At 47.1% G+C, this 18,147-nt stretch overlaps 1 protein-coding gene across 5 annotated transcripts in view; it reads right to left on the bottom strand.

Annotated features, from left to right (window-relative positions):
- VPS13C (vacuolar protein sorting 13 homolog C) overlaps positions 1 to 18,147 on the bottom strand; it is a 220,597-nt gene that overhangs the window by 169,074 nt on the left and 33,376 nt on the right. For all 5 annotated transcript variants that reach the window (XM_075897681.1, XM_075897679.1, XM_075897678.1 and 2 more), the window contains one exon: positions 7,076 to 7,133. In XM_075897681.1, the coding sequence (XP_075753796.1) occupies positions 7,076 to 7,133 (58 nt within the window). The remainder of the gene's footprint in view (positions 1 to 7,075; positions 7,134 to 18,147) is intronic.

Below are 18,147 nucleotides of genomic sequence, written 5' to 3'. Positions count from 1 at the left end.
CAGCTGAGACCGTCAAGACCGATATGGAGGGGCTTGGAGCTGACTTACTCCGGCTGATTTTTGGTTCTCCAGCACCTCATGCGGCAGGTGCCCGAGGTCCCTGGCTCATTGCCAACGCTCACACGTGAAGGCAGAAGGGAGCGTGATGGAGACAGTCTCTTCTCCATTTTCTTGGGTTGTTCTGCGTGCCCCTTAAGTTGTTGAGTTTGGGGCTGCAAGGCTTTGTCGAACAGCAGGATTTTTAAACGCGTGCCCCTATCTCTTCTTGCTCTGGCCGTGAGCTTTGAGCAATGGGGACATTTTGAAGTTATGTGGCCTTCTCTGAGACCCCTGATACACAGGGAATGGCCATCGGAGGCAGGCATTGCCTTGCGGCATTCGTTGCATTTCTTAAAACCAGGCATTGAAACTATTTATAGTAACTATAGAAGTAAAAAAATTTTTTTAAATGACGAACTATAACTGAGTAACAACTATAACTATAATCACGTCACTAGTCGCCTGTGACGAGTAGATTACAAGTCGGCACACCTGGCGCCACACAATCTGCTCATGCACAGCTCATAGAACCGCGCAGCTGGCGAGTGGGGCTCGCCGCCGCTTGGCAAGCCCTGACTATAACTATATACTACGACTACCAGTAAACTCACTCAGGCTATGTCTAGACTGCAAGCCTCTTTCGAAAGAGCGCGTCTAGACTGCACGCGGAATTTCGAAAAAGCAAGCTGCTTTTTCGAAAGAAAGCACCCAGTGAGTCTGGATGCTCTCTTTCTAAAAAGCCTGTTTGCTGTCAAGAACGCCTTCTTTCGAAAGAGCACTTTCGAAAGAAGGCGTTCTTCCTCGTGGAATTAGGTTTACCGCCGTCGAAAGAAAAGCCGCATTCTTTCGATTTAATTTCGAAAGAACGCGGCTGCAGGTTAAGTTTTTTCGAAAAAAGGCTACTTTTTTCGAAAAAACCCCTGAGTCTGGACACAGCCTCACTCTCTCTCTCTCAATCTAACAGGAGTTGTGGAGAGAGCGTTCAGTCTGTCCGCAGATGAGGACAGTCAGGAGGAACTGGCGGGGGCCGGACCACGCGGACTCAAACGACACGAAAAGCCACGAGCTGCATTTCGCGCATACGCGGTCTGGCAGACTACTGCTGGAAAACATCTCGGATCTGCGGCGCCAGGACAAGCCCGACATCTACAGTGGAGCACCCACAGGACACTGCTCAAAGAACATACAGTTACTAAAATGCTCTCCTTGGTGCAGGGCAGAACTGGCAGGCAGAATGCTCCTGGCTCCACTCCCGGGGAACACCCTGCCACCCTGCACTTCTCCCTCAGTATCAGAGGCAGCAGTGTGTGTGTGGGGGGGGGGGGCAGGTGGAGCCAGTCCATGAGGGAAGCAGGTTTAAAAATCTGCTCCCTGCACTGATCAGCTCCTGTCTGCAGCCCCTTCCGCAGGGGGCTTAAGAGGCAGCTAGGGAAAGGGGATGCATGCATCTGGATTAACTGATAAGCCCAAACTTATCAGTTAATTGTTTAAACTACTATGTGCTAACATCCTTGAAGGATACCATACACCATTTACTATGTTAAATCAAGAAACTTTAAAATATTTGGTCAATTTCTAGAGCCTTTGTATAGTGTTACTCTAAGGGCATCTGACTAAGATAGCTTGCTACACACATTTCAATGGATTTTCTATCATTTCAGTTATTCCTTAAAACTGAATAGTATTGTGATTAACAATCAGAACAGCTAATTTATCTCAGAATCTCTTCAACTAAATATTCCATCAGCAAGTTCTCAACCTGACCTAATTCTTATCCATTTTTCTAATATGTTAAGGCACCTATTACCTTATTATCTCAGTACTGACATTTTATACTAAGCAGGAGTCCACGCTTAAATGGAGTTTCTAAAATCAATGTCCAATTACACATTATGTGTATATTTTATATACATATAAAACACACGCACACACTTTGAGTGTGTTTATGTGTGTGTCTGTTTGCGAGTCAGTTTGTTCAAGAACTAGTCCTAAATGGTAAGAGCTAGGGCCACCAAATTTGGTATGCAGCTTCCTCTTACCCTGATTTAAAGCAACAAACCCAGGGTTTGGTTGTGCCAGGAAAACAGGAAGTGCCGGGAATGGCACTGTTTTCCAGAATTTGAAAAGGGAAGGGCAGAGAGGAGACATGATACTCAGAATGGCTACTGGGGAAAGAGAGCCTGCAGAGTTCAGCTATACTGCAGAGGGACCACTGGGGACACCAGGAACAAACTGCCCAGCTGAGGACAGGGCTCTGCAACTGAGCAGGTAAGTCCCTCGCCTCAAAACAATGCCAGTGGGGAAGACCCCAACCCATCCCAGACCCCAGTCTCCCCAGCCACAGCCATCCCAAGACCTCCCCACCTAGGACTCCCTAACCCCGCCCAGGAGCCCACCACCCCCAAAAGAAGCCAGAGATAGGAACCATGACCCAGCCTTGAACAGCATGCAGGCCACAGGGGTGGGGAGGGAGGGCTCTGTAGGCCAGGGGCAACCCCAGAGCTTAGCCCCTCAGATCATGCAGTTCTGCAGGGTGGGTGGGGAAATCTGTGCAGGCTCAGGACAAACCCCAGACTGTCTCCATTGGCCTCTCTTCACCCACAGAAAACCTGTACGCTGCAGACAGAGTCCTCAGAGCCTAGCCCCACAGGGTACGTCTACACTACAACGTTAATCCGAACTAACTTAGTTCGAATTAGTTCGAATTAGCTTAGTTCGAATTAACTAACGGATCCAGACTAAAAAACTAGTTCGAATTAGCGTTTTGCTAATTCGAACTAGCATGTCCACATTAAGTGGACCCTGAACCGGGCTTAAGGATGGCCGGAAGCAGTGCCGGCAGGGCATCAGAGGAGGACTTAGAGCGTGGAGATGCTTTCTCAGGCTAGCCGAGGGCTGTGCTTAAAGGGTCCCGACCCCAACCCCGGACAGACAGTTCTCAGGGGTGCCCCGCTTGCAAAGCAGTCCTGGCTTGGAGTGCCCGGACTACCCACACTGGGCACATCACACCACTCGGCCATCAGCCCGGCTGCACTTGCCGCGGGCTGCCATCTGGGGAGAAGGGGAAATGGGGGGGCTGCAGGAGAGCTTCCACCCCCAGAAGCCCGCAGAGCCAGCCCAGTCTCCCCATCGGGGGCTCGTGCCCCATTCCTCCCTCACCTCCTTCCACTTACCCTTCCCTAGCCCCTCTTCTTGATGTACAAAATAAAGATAACGTGTCTTCCAAAACAGAATCTGTCTTTATCGAACAAAACTGGGGGAGACTGGGAAAAGGAGGTGGGAGAGGGGAATCATAGAATCATAGAATAATAGGACTGGAAGGGACCTCGAGAGGTCATCGAGTCCAGCCCCCCGCCCTCAAGGCAGGATCAAGCTCCGTCTACACCATCCCTGACAGATGACTATCTAACCTGTTCTTAAATATCTCCAGAGAGGGAGATTCCACCACCTCCCTTGGCAATTTATTCCAATATTTGACCACCCTGACAGTTAGGAATTTTTTCCTAATGTCCAATCTAAACCTCCCCTGCTGCACTTTAAGCCCATTACTCCTTGTCCTGTCCTCAGAAACCAAGAGGAACAAATTTTCTCCAAGAGAGAGGCTGGGAGAGGGGAGGGCAACTAAAATGATCAGGGGTTGGGAACAGGTCCCATATGAAGAGAGGCTAAAGAGACTGGGACTTTTCAGCTTAGGAATGAGGAGACGGAGGGGGGATATGATAGAGGTCTATAAAAGCATGAGTGGGGTGGAGAGGGTGCATAGAGAAAAGTTCTTCATTAGTTCCCATAAAGAAGGACTAGAGGACACCAAATGAAATGAATGGGTAGCAGGCTTCAAGCTAATAACAGAAAGTTCTTCACAAAGCAAAGGGTCAACCTGTGGAACTCCTTGTTGCAGGAGGCTGTGAAGGCTAGAACTGGAACAGAGTTTAAAGCGAAGTGAGAAAGTGATGGAGGCTGGGTCCATGGAGTGGTATTAGCCATGGGGTAGGAGTGGTGTCCCTGCTCAAGGTTTGTGGAAGGCTGGAGAGGGATGGCACGAGACAAATGGCTTGGTCACGGTCTTCGGTCCATCCCCTCCAGGGTACCTAGGGTTGGCCGCTGTCGGCAGACAGGCTACTGGGCTAGATGGACCTTTGGTCTGACCCAGGACGGCCATTGTAAGCTCACTGGACCCCCTTGATTCTCTTGCACACCTGCTCCTGGGTGGCCCGGCTGGCAGCTCTCCTGCCCTAGACGGCCACTTTCCTGTGCCTAGTGCAGAGATCGTGGACAAGGTCCACGATGTCTGCACTAGCCCAGGCGGGTGCCCGCCTCTTGCGGTCCCGGGCAAGCTCCCGGGAGCCGCCAGCCTGGTCCCGGGAACAGGGGGAGGGCTGGGGGGCATTGGGTGGGTGGCTCGATCCATGCCAGGTGCCGGGTCTGCCGGCTGGGTGCTGGCAGGCTTGCACGTGGCACGGGCACCGTAGCCAGCCCGTGCCCCTTTAATTGGTCCGGGGCCAGGAGGGGGGCAGACGAGTTTCCCTGGTGTTGGCCAGAGTGGCCACCAGGGAAAGCTGGGGAGGGCTAGCCTCCCACTAGTTCGAATTAAGGGGCTACACACCCCTTAATTCGAACTAGCTAGTTCCAACTAGGCTTAATCCTCGCAAAATGAGGTTTTCCTAGTTCGAACTAAGCGCTCCGTTAGTTCGAATTAAATTCGAACTAATGGAGCACTAGTGTAGCGCCTATGAAAGTTAGTTCGAACTAACGTCCGTTAGTTCGAACTAACTTTTTAGTTCGAACTAACGTCCGTTAGTTCGAACTAACTTTGTAGTGTAGACATTCCCTCAGAGACCAGCCACTGCAGACCACAGGCAGCTCCCAGAGCCTGACACTACCCCCCCAGAGAGCCTGCAGCTCACAAGAGAAAGGGAGCCACTTCAGGCCAGGAGCAGCCCTCAGACCTACCCCGCACCTGCAAAGTCTGAAGGCCACGGGGGGGCGGGCTATGTACGTTGGGCAGCCCTGGAGCTTGTTGCCCCATGCTGAGCTGGCAGACCGGGGGGGGGGGGTAGGGAACGCGCTGGAAGTTAGGGCTGGCCCCGGGAGCCTCGTGCACACACCCTCCCCCGGACAGATTGCAGGCCTCAGGGGGTGCCGCTAAAGGCTATTACCAGCCCCCAGAGCCTTGCCCCCTCCCCCACAGCTTGCAGGCTAAGGCCAGCGCACGCAGCCCGGCCCCCTGGAAGAAGCCACCACCTGGAGATTGTATCCCTGGCTCCACAAGAGAAGTGGCCACCTGGAGAGCACAGTCCCAGCCCCCCAGAAGTAACTGTCACCACAGCAGCACCACCCTTGCCACCTTGGTAAGCTCCCCCCTCTCCCAGCCAGACTCCCCGCCATGATTCTTGCACCTCCTACACCATGCCCTTACTCTAGCTCCCCACCCCCTTCCTCCTGCCCTGAGCTCCTCCTTGTACACCCAACACTGTGCCCTGGGACTCCCACCCCCTGGTCTTAATCTATACCCTAATCCCCTACTGTGAGTCCCCCATAGATCCCCCTGCCCTGACACCTCCACCCCTTGCCCTGAGTACCCCATGCATCCAACTGCCTGCCCTGAGCCCTATCATTTAAATCAGGGGTCTCCAACCTTTTTAAGCACAAGATCGCTTTCTGAATTTAAGTGCAATCCAAGATCTACCTCAAATATAAATACCCTTGCCCCACTTCCCTCCCACCTCTCCTCACTCCCTCCTCCCTCTCTTGCCCATCCTCAATGACTTTCATCAGGCTGGGGCAGAGGGTTGGGGTGCTGGCTCAGGTCCTGGATTAAGGAATCTGGAGTGTGAGAGGGGCTCTGAGCTGCTCTTGGGGCAGGCAGTTGGGATGTAAGAGAGATTCCAGGTGCAGGCTCTGGGACAGCGTTTGGATGCAGGGGTGCTCAGGATGCAGGAGGGGGTTCATGACTGGAGTAGGAGTTTGGGATGTGGGCTCCAGTTGGGCACTACTGGTGGCTCCTGGTTGGTGGTGCAGCGGGGCTACAGGAGGCTCATCCCTGCCCTGGTACTGGAGCATCCCAAGTCCTCCTGTGCCCCCTCTCTGCTCTGTGGAGAAAGGACAGAGGGGCCTTTGGGAGGGGGCACCTTGACATCAGCGCCCCTCCTCTCCTTCCCCTGCACAGAAAGCAGGAGGCTCCCCATAGGAAGGGACAGCTCCAAGGCAAAGGGCAAGAGATGAGCAGCAGTGGGGGGAGAGGCAGCGGAAGTGCCAACACTTGATAGCCTCTTGGCCAAACCAATCAGGATCGACTGTCAGAGGATCCAAGATCTACCAGTAGATCCCGATATATTGGTTGGTGACCACTGATTTAAATAAAACATGTACATTTTCCTTTTAAATCTAAAAAAGTTTCAGTTAACCGAAGATTGGCTTTAATAAAGCTTACTCTTCAAGGAGAAAAATTGGCATGATGTATAGACAAGGCATGTACTTATTTACAAAGCTTATGTTTTGTTTAAATTTCAGAAATAGCAAATCCTAACTTTGTTGTTTTTGTTGGTCTTTGATGGAGCAAGGAATTTTGCTCCAGCTATTTCAAGACTTAAATATTTTACCTTTGTACACCAACAGTTAACAAGAACCATTTCTTCTGGTTTGTTTGTTTGTGGAAGAAAGATATGCTTTCAATTGTCCAAAGTTTTCATGTTACCCCTTGCATCCATGGTGTTACACCATGCTGCCTCCGCAAAAGTTCTGAGTCATTTATGAACACAGGGTAACTAGTACCTGTAACCTCTAATGTCAATGAAATAGGGGGAAGTGAAGAGAATGAGAGGACACTTTTGATAAAATTTGTAATTTCTTCTTTATATGGCACGTATATTAATACGGCACAACATATCTTCCTTTCCCTCCACCATCACAGGCATTTCATAGAAGTCACAGATAATTTTTCTGGCAAAACAGACTCCCAACTTTTCATTTTAAAATGCTTAAGCATGGCAAACTACTCACAAGTGCTGCATGAGTTTACATTCTTCACTATACTTACTATACTGGCAGTCTTGAGGTTGATTGCTGCTAGAAGGAACTCCTCTCTTTAGCTGATCCTGCAGTTGGAAACAATTTAAGTTTGAGGCTTTGGTTGTGTAGATTACCATTGTGTAAAAAGTTTAGTGAGCTCTTCAGTCCAACCATTACACCCACTTATATTTTGCAGATCGGATGGGAAGATGATTAATGCAGCAATTTATTTAGAACACCTTACTTCTTACACTGCTGTTCTCCAACCAACCTTACTGTTTATGTTTTTCCTCCACCACTGAACTTATTTCAATTGAGCTTCTCTTCATTCCAAAACTATCTAAGGCAAACACTAGAGATAAGACACACTCAAACTTTTAGAGTCTTGTTTAAAAAGCTCAAATTGGGCACCATCTGAAACGCAACTTGAGCGCAATACTTCTTATGCCAAAGTAGTGCATATAAGACTTCATATTCATGAGTTTTTTGCAGAATCCAACATGCACCTATACATACATAGATGCAGCAGGGTCCCAAAAAAGCATATACAATATTCAGCATAGAAACAATTAACCAATTCCCCCACTTAACTTGTGAGTAACTAGTCAATGGTTAACCTCAGAGAATCAGAGAGTAAAAACAAAAAAAACAGCAAGCATTATGAATAATCTTATTTACACAGTGAAATGCTCCTCCACTACAACTGCTTTCTTGTGAGCAAAACAGCTCGTCCATTTAGCACCAAAACTACAGACAGAAAGCCTAAACATACACTCTTAAACCACAGTAGGTTCAAGGAAACAGCAAAATCTTGACTTGCTATCTTCTTTGCAGCAGTATGGTTGTGAGTAGGTTCCAAAACTAGGAGATGAAGGAGACAAGCTTTTCAGTGGATGGGTCAAATGCTTTTGGCCCTTATACTGTGTATAATTGTCATCCTTAAGAGTTACACAGACCCCCCCCCCCCCAATGAACATTTCAGTAGCTACCGAGAACTCTAATACAGTAGACTTCCGATATAATCTGGCACCACCTAGGTCCCAAAGGTGCCGGATTATCGGAGATGCCAGAGTAACAGGAGGTACTCAGGCGGCGGGCTGTGACGGGTCTGCCGGGACCCACTGCTCATCAGTCTCAGCAACGGCAGACTTAAGGAAATGCCGGAGCAGAGCAGCTGGGGTGCTGCCGGGTTGGTCCTGCTCGCCGCCCCTCACCCCCCTGCTCAGCGATAACTACTGCAGTCTGGGGGGTGGGGAGCTCGCTCCTCTCCTGGAAACTTTCGGCGACGGCGCAGGGCTGAGCACAGCCGGAATGGGGCAAGTTTGGGGACTTAGCTCTCGCCCCCTTTCCTCCACTGCCGCTTGCAGGCCGGCAGCTAGGTTTCCCCAGCTGGCCTGTTGCCAGCGGCTATGCGGGGCTTCCCCCGCCTTCCTGCAGAACGGCGGAAGGCTTGCCCCTCACCGTGACATTTCCTCCCCCCCTCCCCACCCCTCAGCCAGACGCAGTGCGGGTCCCAGCACACCCGTCACAGGGGTATAATCCCCTTCCCCTTCCCAGCCGCGAGTGCCCATGGGGCTCACAGCTACTCCAGTTGTCCGGCTAGCTGGAGCAATTCCGGGTTCCAGTTGGTGCCGGACTATCAGGAGTGCCAGACCACTGGATGCCGGACAATTGGAGTTTTACTGTACTAATTTCCCTGTATGTTCTGAGACTATAAACTTTTCGTATCTACCCTGGTCATGTTCTTTATACTTCAAATACCCTATGTAATTACTGTACACATGAAAACTAATACATATTGTTTTTATTACAGCTTTTACATTAAAAAAAGCACAGGAAAGCAATATTAGGTGCATGGCATAAGTACAGTTACAGCAATTTTATTTTGGAAAAAGAAACATGCATTTATATTACTCAAGAATAGTCATGTGAAGTAGGGATGTAATAGTGTAGCTCAGGGGATCCCAAACTTTTTGACACGGGGACCAGTAAATCCATTCACGAACTTTTGGAGGACTGGTAATGTTCATTTGCATATTCATTAATCAAATGATGAATATTCAAATAAGTTGTTTCTGGTCCTCCCAAAACCACCGGTGACAGCTTTAGCAAAGCTTTTGATATGGTCACCCACAAAGTTCTTGCCAGCAAGTTAAGGAATATGGATTGGATAAATGGACTGTAAGAGACAGACAGAGACAGACAGACAGACAGAAAGACAACTGGTTATACCAGGGTTCCCCAAACTTTTTACTTTAGTTGGAACCCTTTTTTCCCCTCCAATACTGCTTTTTGCAGCCCAAAAATATAAACACACAAAAAACAATCTGAGAAAATACCAGACATATAACATGTCTGGTATTTTCTCATTAGGTAAGTTGTATTCTTACTAGATGTATCAGTTTGTAGTTTCGAATTGCCTGGCTGGTAAATGTGCTCAGGCTGCATGAGTGTGTCTACCAGCCACACAGTTTGCAACTACTCGAGGGGGGCTGGTGTGGGGGGGACAATAGAGTCCCCGGGCCAGACTAACTCATGCTTTGTGCTTTGCGGTGGGGGGGGGGGGGAAATGGGCAGCGTCCCAAGATCTACATATGGCCGGGTCAGTCCCACTCCCCGCAGGCCGATTCATTCCTTCCCCCTGCTCCCCCCGCTGCGCCTCTGGCCAGCCCCACTTCCCCCAAACCCCTCCCGGGCAGCCAGGTCCCCCCCGCTTCTCCTCCCAATCTCCCTTGGCCAGCCCCGCTGCCCGCATCCAGCCCTCCTTCCAGCGGCAGCTTCTCCCCCCCAACCTTCCCCAGCCAGCACCCTGCCCCCAACCTCACACCCCCCGGCAGCCCTGCTTCCACCGACCCCCCAATCTCCCCAACCTGCCCCGTTTCCCACGTCCAGTGCTGCTTCCGGTGGCCAGCTCTCCCCTCCTCCTCACCCCAGAATCCCCTGGCACCTGCACCTTCCCTTAGCCCTGCACCCTCCTGGTGCCTCCCCCTTCCCTTACTGCCCCTGCACCCTTTGCCCTCTTTTTCCCTAATACCCACCCCCTCAGCACTCTCTGCCCCATCCCCTCCAGCCCCTCTGTGCCTTCACACGACTTGCTCCATCCCCACCTCTCTCATGCCCACCCCTTCTTTCAAGCCTTCTCCCCTGCACCTCCTCCTCCAGCCCCCAATGCCCTTCCTCTCTCCTCTCCTCCCCCAGCATCACCCTGTCCCCCTCCCACTGACTCCTCCCCTCCTACCCTTTCCCTCGTTGTCTGCACTTGGCCCCCTGGCATTTGTCTCTCCTGCACCCATGTCCCTTGGTGCCTTCCCCTCCCAAGCCCCTTCTCCTTCCACTCCTCCCCCTCTGCGCAAGCCCGCCGCCGCTGCCGCCTCCTCTCCTCCGCCCAAGCCCGTTCCCTAACTTCTGCCTTCTACGTTGCAGGGCCGGAGGCCGCTGGAGCCAGCGAGGCCCCGCCACGTGTCTCCGAAGACTTTTAAAATCCGGGGCCATGACATCACGTCATGCCCGGGCGTCCTCCCTGCCCACGTGCAACACCGCACATGGGCAGCAACAGGCCGTGAGGAGGAGCCGCGCACGGCGGGGATGCTCTGGGGGCGGGGTGGGAGGACGCACGGGGGGGCCGGGGCCTGGGCCCAGGCCTGCTCCAGGCAGAGCCAGGGGAGAGACCCAGCACCACATATCGGTGGAGCAGGGCCCACGGCTCTAACTCGCCGGCACTTCCGGGTTCAGGGGCGCGGGGCCTGAATCGGCCTAAGGCCGGCCCTGCCGGCAGCCACCAGGCATGCTGAAGCCTGGTATTCTTTTCCCACGGCCCGGTATCAGGCCGTGGCCCATAATTTAGGAAACACTGGTGTAGCTGATTAACCAATAAGCAAAAGCTTATAGGTTAATGCTATATACACTATACGCATTTCCCCTCCCTCCCCATAAATTTACCACCAGGCTGGTCAGAGCTTGGCTCACTTCTGGCTTGTGACGGGTCTAGGACCTACCCTGCTGTGGCTCTGCATCTGAAGTGTATTAGGAGCAGCATGAGCAGGCAGCCAAGCTCAGTTCCAGCTCATGCCAGGTCCGGGAGCTCAGCTGTCCCCTAGATAGGAACTGCTGCCACCTCATGCTGCGGCTTCTTTATCAAAGGTAGCAGCACTGGACCACAGGCAGCCTGTCTGCAAGAGGAGCTGGTTTTTAAACTGGCTCCCCTCACAGACCAGCGCCTGCCTGGCACCCCACACTGCTGCCTCTGTATCAGAAGCAGCAGCCCAGAGTGGAAGAGGGCTCCTCAGGTGTGAAGCTGGAGTGCACTAGCTGTGGCCTCGCCCCCAGGGACTATAGATTAGTCAAACCAACCAAGAAGAATTCATGAGTTTACTCAACTATTCAATAACTAATATTTATCATCCCTAATAGAAAGCACATTTACATATAGTAAGTAACAGACTACACATCCTATTTTACCTCAAATATCCTTGTTTAAGAATGAACTTCAATTCAGGCTGAAATAAAACAATGTTTGCCTACCAGATGTTACTAGAATACAATGAATAGCTTGCATTTGTGTTCCTTTATTGGAAAGATAACCAGATATTAAAAAAATAATGTTTTTACCAGAAGGGGATTTTACACAACAAATTTCTTCAAAGTGTTTTCTTCCCCAGCTTCCTCTGTAAATCTAATTTGTAATTTAATATGAAGAAGCTTTCTATTCATAATATTTGTATTTCATCATAGATCCTGTCCACTGAACTATATTGATGAAAGCTAACATTCAAATAGGTATATTTAATATGCAATAACCAATCTCACAAACAACCTTATACTTTTGTTACTTAGAAACACGAAGCCTACTGCTCTAAAAGTGACAGATTGCTAAGGCTTACACAATTTATTATCACTAACATAAAGCAAACTAATCAGCCATTTATCAGACTGACTTCTTGAGAATAAAGCTTAAAATTAAGATAAAGACATCCTGCTTAGAAGGAAGAACTAGTCCTCTGAGAAACTGGATTTACTGAAAGTTGTGTACATTAACATTTCTCTGAACAACATGGAGCACAATTCTCCTCTTAGCACAAAGATAAACCTACTGAACATATCCACGGATCATGATACACATGGAAGAAGTTTAGTCAGACATTGCTGAATCTGCTTCTGGACAACAAGACCAATTTAGAAGCAACACAGCTCATAAAAATTGATGTGTTTTACTGAATAAAAGGGTTGCAAAAAACATAACCCAGCACATTCATTGGAAACTGAATTTATAAGCTTAATAATCTGATATTCCTGTTTAGTTTGTATTTTAATCAGTTAATGTTTAAAAATCTTGATTTGGGAGGGGGGGACAAACTATATTAATACTGGTTTGAAGTCAGTTGGACAGAAAAACAAAGCCCATTGATTAGCAATTGAGCTTTACATTTTCATCTGCTGAAAGAGCTCTTTGCATCTAAGTGCTTCTCTCCCTTCCCCGTCACCTGTAATAGCAAACTTGTAATGGAGACTGGTTTGCCGCTGCTGCTCAGCTAAAACAAAAAAAAAGTGCTCCATGTAATTGTGCTCCTTTGTTGTTTAGAGAAAGACATCTAATGTATATAACTTTCAATAAATCCTGTTTCTCAGAGGACTAGTTCTTCCTTCTAAACAGGATGTTTTGATATTCATTTTAAGCTTTATTCTCAAGAAGTCAGAGGGGTAAAAGGGCAGCCACATTATTTTGCACAAAGAAAACCAATGAAGCTTTGGGCACTGAGAACTACATTTGCTTAAGTAGTATTAGTCTTTACTTTTCCTTTATGGGAAGAGTCTGAGATGAGAATAACTAGGAGCAGTGGGGGGAGGGAGGAAGGAGAATAGCTGAAGAGTTCTCTAGGTGGCCAGTTCCCACCACAGCAGCCCTTGACAGAAACAAGTCCCCTTTAGTATTTTTCCCCCATTCCACCCAATAACGGTAGCTAAGTAAGACTGCTAACTGGGTGCTTCTGCTAAAATAACCCAGAAAAAGTATTTTAACATGTAGAGATTAATTTGATAGTTCACATCTCAATTATAGGTTCAACTCATCTGCAAGTTTGGGAATACATTTCCGCATTAATTCACATTTTAAAGTATTTCTATCATTTATTCCCCTTAAAGCTAGAAAATTCTACTCTAAAATGGAAAGCTTAGATGGCATTCCACATTCCCACCACACAATTCAACTACTAAAGAACCATGGGGTCCCTAACACAGGCCAGGGAATCCTGCCCAAACTTCTCCTTGGATATGTAACTAAAGAGACTGTTAACATTACCGATTGCAAGTAACATGATTCCATTTTTACACACAGCTGTGGTTTTTACATCCACACTGAAAGTTTCCTAATCTTTTTTCTATCAGTCCATTCTGGAGGTCTGGACACCTCACTGTTTCAGTGGGAGTGCACATGGAGGACATGTTCAAAGAGTTGTCATAGTTACGAGAAACTGATCCCTTAAAGAAAATGCAGGACTATGTAGCACTTTAAAGACTAACAAGATGGTTTATTAGATGATGAGCTTTCGTGGGCCAGACCCACTTCCTCAGATCAAATAATGGAAGAAAATAGTCACAACCATATATACCAAAGGATACAATTTAAAAAAAATGAACACACATGAAAAGGACAAATCACATTACAGAACGGAAGGGGGATGTGGGTAATGTGATTTGTCCTTTTCATGTGTGTTCATTTTTTTTAAATTGTACCCTTTGGTATATATGGTTGTGACTATTTTCTTCCATTATTTGATCTGAGGAAGTGGGTCTGGCCCACGAAAGCTCATCATCTAATAAACCATCTTGATAGTCTTTAAAGTGCTACATAGTCCTGTATTTTGTTTCAGCTACACCAGACTAACACGGCTACATCTTGATCCCTTAAAGGTTTATCAAAGAAACTCACTATTAATCTTCCAACCCTCTTAGTTGTCTTTATGGGTGGAAGTCTCCCTCCCTCCACAACCAGAGTACCTCCATGACTAACAGTTCCCTGTCTTATCTAGGCATAGATATATAGTAGTAATGGGTCTCTACCAGGGTGTAATGTCAACAGGCATCTGTAAGTACCTCCCAGGAAACCCACTTCACGTTTTCTCAAACACTTCTTTGGAGTTCCTAATATTTACATTAATCCTGTCCCTAGAAGTTGAATACAATCTTCTAACACAATTGTGAAGTATCTTCCCTCCCCATGCTGTATACATAAAACAGTTTCATACAAGTATGCCTAACTTGGAGATGCTTTGGGCAAAATATCTCGTGTAACCTATCTATTTTCGTGTCACAAACTGCTAGATCTGTATCTCTTATTTTAGTGTATGTAAAGTTAGAAATATGAGGTAGGAAATTGTTTATGGTTTTAAATGTACAAAATAAAAGCCCTCAATGGTGCTCCCAAGAGCCGCAATAACGGTGTGATCAACTTAATGACTTGATAACAGCCTGGTTTCGACTCTTAAGTTTCAGCAATGGTTAGTCCTGAAAAAGACATGTGACCAAACAAACTTATAGTAGTATACCAGTTTAATCAATAGAATCAGAGGGGTAGCTGAGTTAGTCTAACAGGAAAAACTTAGAACACAACAAGTAGTCTGGTAGCACTTTAAAGACTAACGAAACATACAGATGGTGTCATACCATCTACATGTTTTGTTAAGTTTTTACAGTTTAATCAAGTAATTTTCCATAGAAGGAGAGGCTGGGTGTAGAAACAAAGGGTTCCTGCCCAAAAAAAAGTCCGTTTAAGCTGGAAAGCTACTACTGTCTTGGTCTTTGGCTGGCTTGACACACACTATAAGAGAGCCAGGGACCCAGGTATGAATAAAAGATCTTCTCTGACTTAAAGGGTTGCCCGAAATATTTAGCCTTTTAGGGTAAGTTTGCAGTAAGCTGTAGTGTACTAGAACTAGCTATGTGTTTTTTTAGTTTAAATATGTAATTTATTTTGCTCTGTCTTCACTTGCATCCTACTTAAATCCTACAGTTTATATTTAGTAAAATTACTTTATTATCTATCAAACCCAGTGGAAATAATTAGAGGGAACAATCAGCATGCATATTGTTGAAGGGGCTTACCTGAATGTGCTTTCAACATACTCTCACACAGTGAAAAATGGATTTATTGGGGATTGGATCCCATTTGTGGGTTGGTTTCTTGGCTGCTGTGCCTCTGAACTGCATTCTCCCAGAGGCAAAATGATTTTGTCTACACTGCTCTTTGGGGGAGGGGCAGTTATCTCAGCTCTATGCCTTGTCTTGGGGAGACAAGGAGATCAGGCTCAACAGAACAGGCTGGTTGAGGATCCCCAGAGAGCAAGGTGGCGAGTGTCAGTGGCTTTATGAGCACACAGGGAAACAGCCTTAAGGGGACCGCTGCGACTGCACGCCATCACAATAAACAACTGTATTTTAATATAGTGACCCCCACAGATATTAAACCAATTTCAATATGATTTAGTTTAATTCAGTTCCACACAGTTTGTGACAGATTAAAAATATCTCAGACAGTTAGCATCACCAGCATATGAGCAAGATATTTTGGGATGCACAAACAAATGGGAGCAAAGATGAATAACCAAATCAGTCACACAAAAATGGGAACAAAATTATACGATAGGCAGAAGCCAAATATTTAACTGCCATAATTACAGAATTAACTATTTTGTTCCAAACCTGTTTAGAGTAGAAGAACAAACTTTGTCAGTGTTTAAAGCTTAAAACCAATTCATAGGCAGTATATTCTTCCACCGCGTCATCAAAAAGTGTGGGGGACGGGCATTAAATTACTAACTGCTTGTCAGTAGACTGTGGACACATTCCAGTGAAGAGTAAGTTCTTACTGGATTAGTGACCTGGACAGCCTACACAGCACCTGAAACTCAAAGAAAGATACGCAAATTACGCTATGCAAATTGCATAACTTATTTCAAGTCTATTTCAAAATACCTCATTTCGCCATTTGACATTATCTCAACAGTGCCAAATTTGGAAATACAGCACTATTTCGAGCCATCCCTTACTCCTTGTACAATGAGCTTTACAGGGATGGCGAAATAACACATCTGCTATATTTCAAAATAGCGGACGCGTTCAAAAGATGCGGGAGACATGTGTAGACAAACCTTAAGTGCAGCAAGATACTGACAGTGAGGTAGGAAATCATGTTACAAAATCAAGGTCTTGACCACATTATGATAAACCATCTCTCTTCATGGACTGGATTCCTGTTTCCAAAACAAGCAAGCAAGCCAACAATGGAAAGTGGTGAGAGCAGGGTTGAAAGTTCTGCCATGGGACGTTAAGTAGCTTTATAAGCTAATTGAGTAGTCGATGGAATTTCTGTTCACCACTTGATTAGCTTCTAGCCCTTTGCTGATAAAGAGGCAGCAAGTGGCAAAGCGAGTTGTTGAGTAGTGACTCAACTAGTCACTTGCACCCTAGTTCCAATATCACAAAGTAGAGAAACTGTCATTATGTGGGGAATTTGTGACTATGATAAATATATAAGTAGTCTATATAAGTAGTCTATGTCTTGGCAAAGATCAGATTTCATGCTGGAATCCAACCTTCAAATAGGGATGTAAGCGACTTGTCGACTATCCAATAAGCATAAGTTTATCAGATACTTGACTAGTGAGGCGACTAGGTGCTTCCTCCCACCTTGCTGCCTCTATCAGTGAGAGGCAGCAAGTGGGGGTGCAGAAGCCCGTGTGGGGGGTGAAGGGAGGAGCCACTTTAAAAGTCAGTTCCCCTCCAGCACGGTCTCTGCAGAGGCCAGGAGAAGTAGACATACAGCAGAAAAAGACGCGAGCAGGGACTAAAGCAGTCTCTGCTCCCGCTGGTTCTGCTGCGACTTTGCTTTTGAAATATACAAGGGCCACAGCAGGGCTTGTAGTAGTTCAGGACAGCGATACAGTAAATTCGTGATTCACTGGCGTGGCATTCTGACAGGTCTTCGGCTGCACGCACTTTCGTATTCTTCCTTGGGATATCATGCTTCTCTGCGCAGTTAGGTAGCATAAAAGATTTCATGAGAGCCCCCAAAAGACCACAGACTCAAATAAATACAAAGGCACCCAAGTCAGGTTTATTGTTGAACAAAAGTACATTAATAGGGGTCGGTAGCCCAATGGCCTGTGAGCCCCTACCCATAATAATGGACACGGCTCAATGGATACTATGGATTTCACTATCATCCCCTCAGCCGGCCAAAGAATTTAGTAAAGGTACCCCAATATTTAGAAACAGAAATGAACAATCTATGATATACACCATACATATCATCTTACACACTAATGACACATTTGATACCTCCCCTTGTACTTTCCTCAAAAGCAATCACTGCCCATTGTTATACTTACACTTTTGTTGTGTCTAATTATTTTATCGTGTACTCAGCTGGGTGTCCCTGTACGGTCCCGATGGAATGCATTCACATACTTCATGTGCCTTTATCAGTGCTAGCAGTTCTAGTGCCGAGAGACACTGACTTGCAGGCAAACATTTGCTTTTGACACAGCCTGTCTGTATCTCATAGTACAACTCTTGATTACTTTGGTTCAAGCACCAGGCCCATGCTTCAGACTCTTTCTTTCTCCTTCAGGACTCTTGTACATTTGAAAAGCAGAAGCCCCGCAGGGAGTGCAGGGCCAGCAAGGGACTGGACTCTCACTCCCTGTACGTGTCAAAGCCTCACAAGAGCCTTGAACATTTCAGGGAACACGGGGCCAGTCCCCCGCTGGCCCTGCGCTCCCTCCGCGGCTTGCGCTTTTGAACTGTAGCAAGAGCCCAGCAGGGCTCTTGTTACAGTTCAAAAACAGACGTGCCCTTGCTGACTAATTGAATAGTCAGTGGAAAACCCATTGACTACTCAATTAGTTAATCTAAATTTAACATCCCAACCTTGAAAGTTTATTTACATTGTAGCAGTTCAGTTTTGTGTTCTCTAATCATCACTGGAGTTGCTATATGTAAGGAAGATGACATCCTACTTGGTCCTCTCCCCTGACTTTTTTTTTTTTAGTTCTTCAATTTCTCCACTGTTCATTATCTTCCTCTTTTCTACACTTCCTTTGTCTC

This window comes from Pelodiscus sinensis, chromosome 14, assembly GCF_049634645.1.
Source record: "Pelodiscus sinensis isolate JC-2024 chromosome 14, ASM4963464v1, whole genome shotgun sequence".
In the NCBI taxonomy this organism is placed as follows: Eukaryota; Metazoa; Chordata; order Testudines; family Trionychidae; genus Pelodiscus; species Pelodiscus sinensis.
This window is presented reverse-complemented; position numbering and strand designations above follow the sequence as displayed.